The sequence below is a fragment of the Chamaea fasciata genome, unplaced genomic scaffold, assembly GCF_029207755.1.
Source record: "Chamaea fasciata isolate MVZ Bird 193981 ecotype frontalis unplaced genomic scaffold, bChaFas1.0.hap1 SCAF_2, whole genome shotgun sequence".
Lineage (NCBI taxonomy): Eukaryota > Metazoa > Chordata > Aves > Passeriformes > Sylviidae > Chamaea > Chamaea fasciata.
The window spans coordinates 28,058,331-28,066,572 of NW_027094087.1; the positions used below are offsets into that span (position 1 = coordinate 28,058,331).

General features: G+C 53.4%; 1 protein-coding gene across 1 annotated transcript; it reads right to left on the bottom strand.

The window, feature by feature from the left end:
- Positions 1-1,856: 1,856 nt before the first annotated feature.
- On the bottom strand, positions 1,857-3,605 carry LOC136284949 (C-type natriuretic peptide 2-like). The gene is made up of 2 exons (XM_066175488.1): positions 3,510-3,605; positions 1,857-2,133 (listed from the first exon to the last, which is right to left on the bottom strand). Exons 1-2 carry the CDS (start codon positions 3,603-3,605, stop codon positions 1,861-1,863), a joined length of 369 nt encoding a protein of 122 aa, XP_066031585.1. The 3' UTR covers positions 1,857-1,860.
- Between the last annotated feature and the right edge of the window lie 4,637 nt (positions 3,606-8,242).

Genomic DNA, 8,242 nt, shown 5'->3' on the forward strand with positions numbered 1-8,242 from the left:
TAACACGTTGCCCAGGGAGGCTGTGGATGTCCCGACCATGGCAGTGATCGAAGCCAGGCTGGATAAGGCCTTGAGCAACCTGCTCTAGTGGGAGGTGTCCATGCACATGGCACGGGGGTTAGAACTGGATAATCTTTAAGGTCCATTCCAAGCCCTTAACCTTGCATGATTCTATAGCTGCAAGGGCAAAGGGACTGCAAGGATGCTGGGGTCACCCCCGAGGGAGCAGACGTCCCCCATTCCCCCCGGCTGCGGAGGTACCGGCTGGAAGTTCTCCCTCCTCCAGGCTGGGACCCCCCCTCTGGGCGGGTTTATCCAGGCGTGCTCTGGGCTGGGCCCCTGGCCGATCGCTGCCCCGGCAGGCCACGGGCGGCAGCGTGAGCACCATCTTAATGAGGCACTGCGGCACTGCTGCCGCTGCCCGCGGGACGTGACGGCGGAAATCCTGCTCGTCTGCCGCCTCGGCCCGCCTTCCCTGGCTGCCTCCGAGGAGGAAGCGCTCCTGGCATGGCCGCTGCCCGGCTCCCCGCCCCCCATGCTGGGCTCCCTCGCCGAGCCCCGCCGCCTCCATCCCCCGGCTCCGTGCGGGGCAGGTGCGGCGGGACAAACCCGCCTTAGGTACAACGCCCAGAGCACGCGCAAATCCCGAATCTCCCATCCCGGAGGAAGGTGTGGGAACAGTGGGGATGCAAATCTGGACTGACAGAGCGGGTGGGGGTGGTGGGAGCTGGAATGCCCCTGTGGCTGCTCGGCTGAGCAGGGCTTTGATGATAAGGGAGGGGGTGGGCAGGCGGGGGGAACCACGCAGGTACTGGGGTGGGAGACAAGAGAGGGGTCATGCAGCTTAAACGTAACCCTACTCTCCTTATTCCACTGCTATTCCCGGTGCTGCTGAGGGGCTGGTGGCTAAGTTTAGACCCAGCTGAGGTTACAACCTTTTCTTAAAGGCCAGGACACGGTGATGGCTGGCGGGGCACAGCAGCAGGGCTACGAACTCGTGCCGGGGTCGGTGGTGCCCCAGCCGCAGCCCACCGAGGGAGGCTCTCGGGGGGGAAGCTTTGGCGCAAACAGGAGGCCCCAGTGTTTGCTCAGGCGGGGGCAGAGTGCGGCCGGGGTGAGCCAGCGCGGCCCTTGTGCCCCGCGCCCGGTCGATATCTCCTCACCCGTGTCCGCCCCCCCGACCGCGCCGCGCCGCAGCCGCGCGTGCCGCACGCCCCACGCGGAATGGCGGCGGCGGCGGCAGGGCCGGCACGGCCCCGCGCGTGGGGCCGGGGGCGCCGGGCGGGCTCTGCCACCGCCTCCCCCCGCCCCCGGCCGGGGGCGGCCACCGCCGAGCGCGGACGCGGCAAATTAGCACAGCTTGTTTAATGAGGGAGTCCTCAGGCACGGGGAGCAGGGAGGGGGGCTGCCGGCGGAGCGGGGGTTCAGCGGCCGCGGGGGGCAGCTGCGGAGCCGGGCAGCTCCTCCTCGTACCGGCGCGCCGCTTCCTCGCTGCCGCAGCCTCCCTTTTTCGGGGCTGGAGCTTCAGGGCTTCGCGCAGCGGTGCGCCGTGCTGGTTCCCGAGCCGTGCGGGTTCCCGAGGCTGGGTGCCCTCCGCTGCGGAGAAGCGGGCCTGGTGAGCCGCCCAGCGGTGTCGCGCCCGCCTGCTCTCGGCCCGGCCGGGCCCCAGCGCCGCACCGGCAGCACGGGGAGTCCCCGGTCCCGGCCTTTGCCCGGGCGGCTGGCAGGTGGGGGCACCACAGCCTGCCCCGCTGCCCCATCCCCTCGCTGTGTGTGCGCTTAACTCTGCCCTAAACTTTTTCCCTGCCCGCTTGCTCGAGTCCACACTTTTGGCCCTCTCACCTTGGAGGCCCTCCAAAATTAACACCCCAAACCACTGAAGGTCCCGATTCGGTCCAGTTTCAGCCCGAAGCAGCCCCTGGGCATGGCCTTCCAGGCCCAGTCTCCAGGCAGTGCCCACTTGCGACTGGCGAGGTTCTTGCGCCAGAGGGATGGACGGGCAGCTCTAGCCCCAGATGGGAGGAAGGGAAGAGTGGAGGAGAGCAGCTGAGGACCAAAGCTGGACCCCTCCTTCGTGTCCTCTTCGGTCAGCGTGGACTCGGGCTCCAGCGGCAGCAATCGTGAAAGGAGCATCTGGGATAAACGGAGGAGAGCGAGGTGAAGCCTGTACTTCTGGCAGTAAGCCTCACACCCTCTGGTACCCCACTGCCCATACCCTCCTAAGGGCTCAGGCACGACATTAAACTCATGCGTGCTCACAGCACTGTGCCTGTGACATTGCGTCTAGACACAGGCAAGGGCTTGACCAGCGGCTCCCACTTTGACTTTGCCGTTCAAAACAGCAGGCAGACAGCTGCAGGGCAGATTGCCCTGCTCTTTTAAAACCATACACACATCCTGCCCTGGCCCAGATTTGGAAGGTAACTGTCTTCAGTCTTTCCTCCTTTTGTGGATGCTGAGCACTTCTGTGTGCTCAGGCTGCTGTGTACCATTTCATTTTTTCCAGAGGGCTGTTGGGAAGGATGGTTCTGCTTCAAATACCTGCAGGTAAAGATGAGGGAGAGGCAGGAGCAGAGCAGGTATGAAGAAGGGGGACTCCCCCATCTGCTGGAAATCCTCTAGGTTAGCTGTGCTGACTGTAAACCCCCAGCACTGCTGGGAGATAAGGATTGGGGCGTATATTGGCAGTGGAGGCATGGCATTGCTGCCCAGAGAAGCAGCCTGCAGGAGCCGTTCCTCATCTGTCTCTCACATGGATGCTGTGCTAAGGCTGAGGATGCCTTTGTGCAGCTCTTTGTGGTAGCAAGTTAACTGAAGCGGACACAGGCATCCTCATGGAGGAGTGAAAGTGGTGAGTCATAGCAGGATCAGTCTTGTGATTTTAGTTCATGTCCTGACTATTTCCCTGTGGCTTTCCCAGGGTGATGTAAAGGCAAGGTGCTGGGGCTCAGGTTAGGGTTTGGGTAACAGGGAGCTGGCTATATTTGAAAGCCAAAAATAATATTGCTGTAATTGCTGAGGATAAAAGATTTACTTAAGTGAAGAAGCCCTTAGCTGGCATCCTGACAGGGCTCTTGGCCTTAAAGAGGGTCTTTAAGGGGGGTAGTACTGAGCTTAGGAGCAAAACTCCTGGCCTAACAGGACGCATCTTCCCTCTGAAACATCAGAACCAGGCACTGAACGTGATAACAGACATGACTTAATACCTGGTGGCTGCTGACACTATGGGCTTAGAAAGGACCGGGCTCTTCACTGTTAAAAGCTTTTGCAGAGCTCTGAAAAGCTTTTGTCTGTTTCCTGTCTTGAAATTCTGGTTCTCCTTAGCAGCTGGGTTATAAAGATAAAGTCACCCTAGAGCTGAGGCTGCTGAAGGGGAGGATGCAACAAGAATAGTCAGCAGCCTCCTTGTAGCTGGAATTTGGGAGCACCTCTCATTCGAGGTTCAAACACAACCACCCCTCCTCCCTTGCTCCTGAAATCAATGTCAACTCTCTCCCACTCCCTCCTACCTGTAGCCTCTGTCCTGGTAAGGACACTGTCTGAACGCTGGCTGAGAGCAGAACCAAGAGGAAAAACGAGCAAGACCACAGCTGAAGCCCCAGCATCTTCTTATCCCAGGGCTGGTGGGAGGCAGGGCAGGACTCGCAGCATCCGTGTTGGATGTGGTCCCTGGCCCCTCTCTGCATTTATAGCTTTGGTTCTGGCAGGCGACTGGCCCCAGCTCCCTGCTGAACCACCCCCTGGAGCTCCTGAACCTTTCAGCCCTTTTGTCCAGGATGATATATTTCAGGGTGAGCTCAGCAAGACCCCTTCCTCTAAAGAAAAAGGACACAAAGGTGTTTACTGAGTGTCTGGGAAGACAAATGTGAGTTGAGCTGCTGCTGGCCAGGACCTGGAGGTGTCTGTCAGGGTCAGGGACAGGGTGACACTTTGAAACATTTCCGAAAAGGAGGATATTGAAGGCTGCATTGTGTAGGAGTATTGAACATACTCCTCATAGGCAGAGTGCTGTTAATGCTATTTCTCTAATCAGTATGAGCATGAACTGCAGCTCAGTTAGAGGTAGGCACACTGCTGGCTGCACAGAGCAGACACAAATTCGGCTCCGTGACAACACAGGCTTTTGTTTTTAATATTTATATCTTGGTGAGACAGTTGGGCTGGGAATGAAGAACTCCTGCTGCAGAAGGCGGGTGAATTCCAGTAGTGTACAGAATTTGTTGCAGTGACAGGAGCGTGGGTCTAGTACTATTGGGCATATAATTTGCGGGCTGTCTGTCCCAAGTCACCATCTGGAGGACTGGGCTGAGTTTCCAGAGGAACCGTCACAGAAAGGAGCTTGTCGAGACTCAGCTTGCACTTTCTCAAGCTCAGGCACACAATGGGAGCAGGATAGCAAGGAGCACATTCCTACCTCCTAAATCTTCTGGCCATTAGTTCCCCCCACTTTGTTTACCTCTTCCATTTTACTGTAGTTTCTCACCAGTTGAACAAGGCAATGAGGTCACTGTTTGGAGATCAGGGTGCAGAAGTCAGCCTGGGTGTGATGACAGAAACTAATCAGCAAAGTTTGTCAGGGGAGAGGAATGGGGGGACTGTACCCCAGTACAGGATTAGCAGTGGGTGTGCTGGGAGAGTTTAACAACACCCCAAACTCCCCTTTGTTCAGTACTGTTGGACAAAAAGGTCGGGTCAGAACTTGACAGGATGTGTTCTGCTGTCAGCTTTTGTTTACTTTTTTCAAAGAAAAAAGAAAATTAGAAAAAAGTCTTCTTCAGAGATAACAAAAGTCACAGTTCAGATATTTTCTGTGTCTCTCTTTCCCTCCTTCCCTCCCTTTCTTCCTTCCAGGCATTTTGCACTTGCAGATGCAGGTTTGTGAGTCCACTTCTTCTCTGCCCAAGGAGACAGAAAGTTTTACAAACCTTTTGCATCCAGTCCATAAGAAGTGAGTACGGGCCTTCAGTCTGGAGCACTGATGCTGTCAGCAGTGCTTTGCACAGCTATGGACATCCAATTTTGTTAGCACCAACTGATGGCTGCAGCCCACCACTGGTGCTGTGTCCAGAGCAATGTGATGCTCTAGTGATCCTGTCTGGCATTCTTGTCACCTTGGGCCAGCACAGCACACGGAGGGGCTCTCGAGGCCCCACCGAGACATTTTGTGGGAAACAGGATTACTTTCATGCCAACCTTTGAATCTACAAAGCACAGGGGGCTGCTGGGACACACACCCCACGTGGGCATTCGATGGGGATACCTGGGCACAAACGGGGTACGGGATGTGTGCGCACAGCCAGCCCCTCCTTGTGCTGGATGCGGTACTGCAAGCAGCTGTGTGGGATGAAAGTTTCAGAGGGATGGAAAAGAAAGGAAGGACAGGAAGTAAGCACATGTTCATGCTGCATGCAAGGTGTCCCAGAGGATGCCGTTCTGTACTTGCCTGTCACACGTGGCCATCCAGAAAGAGCTGAGTCAGTGTGCTCGAGCTCCCTGCTGCCGGCAGGAGCAGCTCCGCTGGAACACGCAGGTTACATGAGTCTGAGTCAGTCCTTTCCTGAGTGAAAGGTAAGTGCAAAGGCAATAACGCTTTGGTTTTGATATGAAATGTAGCAGCAGTTTGATCTGGCATCCCTTGAATGGGATGGCCCCATACTGCAAGAAGAATGCCAGAAATGTGTTTGCAACTACTCAAAAATTCCAGTCCACTTGCACAAAGACTGAGCCCTGCAGGGGTGGACAGGCTCTGAGAATCCCAATGACAAGTGACCTCTTTGGGTTCAGCAGGAGCTGGGGCTGGCAAGAGGGAAAGAGCCGTCACTCTCCTGTATCAAGCAAGAAACTTCAGAGACTGCAGAAAATTTGCAAATTTTCTTGCAGATTCTTGTAAGTTCTTGTAAATCCAGCAAAACCTGGGTAAAATGCAGGTGCTCAGTGACTCAGGTGCCATGATGTTGCAGCTGCTCTGCGTCCCAGATCCTTGCTGGGACTGCAGTAGAACTGAATAGTTACTCTTAACATGTCCTGGCAATGACTGTGAAGTGAAAAGGCTTTGGCAGACAAGTCCTCGATTGCCCCAGTTTTTCAGACTCAAATAGGTTATTGTCCTTCTTTCCTCTCTGATGCTAACAAGTTTTTCTTTATAAAAACCCTTCCCCCTTGGATGCTGGGGCCCCGACTCCAGAGCTTGCAAGACCAGAAAAGTGGTCTACTGCTGAATCACAATCAGCCTTCTACAAACAGTTGCTTGTATAGGAAAGGAGCAGGGCAACGGGAGACTGGGAGATTTGGGAACTGAGGTACCCTGAGGGAACCCCCCTTGGTCCAAGATGATAGAAAGGTATGATGGTTGCTGCAGGCTCTACAAGTGTACCATATTCACATTATTCCATATGGTACTACTGGTACCATTTGTAGTTCAGAGCAACCATGGTCAGGAGTCCCTAGAGAATGGAAACACCACTGATGTTGGCAGTGAGTAATCCAACTGCCTCAGAAGCAAGGGAGTGGGATTAGTCCTTTAGCTGTGATTTATGGTCATTGTGGCAGCCACGAAAATACGTTTGTGATGAACAGAAGGGCAGCAAATATCTACTTAAGGCTGTAGCCACTGTGTAGCTGCCCAAACCCCTCTTGGGTTTTGCCTCATCTTTCTTCAGGACTTTGTTCATGGCACATGACTGCTAATTCTTCCTGTATCAGGAGAGAACAGTGAGGAGAGGAGGATGCTCCCCCTGAACAACCTGCAGAAAGGGACCAATCAGAGCTCTCACTGACTTTTCACTTTGCCCAGGCAGCACAGTGTCTGGGACTGAGCAAAGGGCAAACTGCAAAGCAGTGGAGCCTGCGTGTCAGTCCGGTCACTGATTGTCAAACCTTCCTTCCACTGTGTGGATCTCCTGAAGGAAAAAGTTCAACTACATGTCATGGAAAAGCATGGCCTGAAGGTGAGCCAAAAAAGAGTTTTATGGCCACCTCACTTCCTCTGTCCACCCATTCATATCTCCCCTACTGCAGCACTGGCAGCATATATCTCACATCTACACAAGAGTTATCGCTTGTAAAACCTCGCGGCTGGGCACACATCCATATATGCTGTCCTTTCCTTTTTTTATTCCTGTATATGAGTGTCATACCCTGTGGGTGGTGAGGAAATCACGTATGGTGTGCATGACTCTGTGTTGTATTTACTGTCAATGCTGTAGCTGCTACCTTTGCCTCCTGGAGCCTTCACTGAATATTTTATCAGGAAGGAAGGGAGAGGGACAGTGTTGCTGTAGCTTTCTGATCTTTGTATTTCATGTGATTGTCCTGTGGCTACTGGCATGCTCTGGAGTTGGAGCATATCTGTATTGGTATTTGGCTATTAGGCTGGTGGCAAGTGGGCAGGTATTTTCACTGAGTCATGGGACTCAAGTGGGGTGTTTATAAATACACCGGTCACCCCATCATTCCCCCCTCCACTTGTCTCTGGAAGCATTTAACATGGTTATGTCCATTCAGGTATTGGCGTGAAAAGCCATGTGCTCAGGTTAGTGCAAAGGTATGCACTTCCTAATGATTGGGTTTTTAAAGTAGGGATCAAAATAAGCTACAGCGGCTAGTTCTGCAGCCAGAGCAGAAGGTAACTGAGCAGCATGCTCTACTTGCTGGGTGAACCCAGCTGACCACAACTGCAGCAAGGTGGTAAAGCCTCAGAGACAGAGACTGCAGATCTGCAGGAAGCAGTGGAGAGGAGGACCACCCTTCCCATTCCTGCCCAGCTAGTGACTAGTCTGCTTTCTAGGCAGCTGACAAGGTAAGAGGAAATAATTCTGTAGTAGGAGCTCTGGGACAAATGCCAATTTGCCTCTAGACAGAAGGTTAAAGGTTATTTATGTGATTAACACAAAATCTAATTTAGGGTACTTCATGTTCACAGGGCAGTTTAAGGAGTGCCAGGACTGACTTGAAAGCTGATGTGGCATTTGTGAAAGGAAAAAACCTGCCAATTTTACTTGAAACATAAGTGGATTTGCAGCAAATACATTCCAGAAAGCAGTAAGACAATCAAGGGTATCAGTATACTTAGTAATTTATCAAATTAGTATTATTACAAGTTACTTCTAAAGTTTTAGTGTTGGAGTGGTTTTGGTTTTTTTAGCTCTTAAAAGATGTATTTTTCCTATGGACTTTACCTATTGTTTATTGAAGTGCTCTAATCTAAGTTAGCCTTTCTCTCTCTCTTTCTCCTCACACCCCA

Bases quoted from the DNA above. Each gene is read 5' to 3' on its own strand.
- LOC136284949 (XM_066175488.1), bottom strand. From the start codon at position 3,605: ATGCTGGGGCTTCAGCTGTGGTCTTGCTCGTTTTTCCTCTTGGTTCTG. The intron at 2,134-3,509 runs GTAGGAGGGAGT...CGTTTATCCCAG, and splicing joins TACCAGGACAGAGGCTACAG to ATGCTCCTTTCACGATTGCT.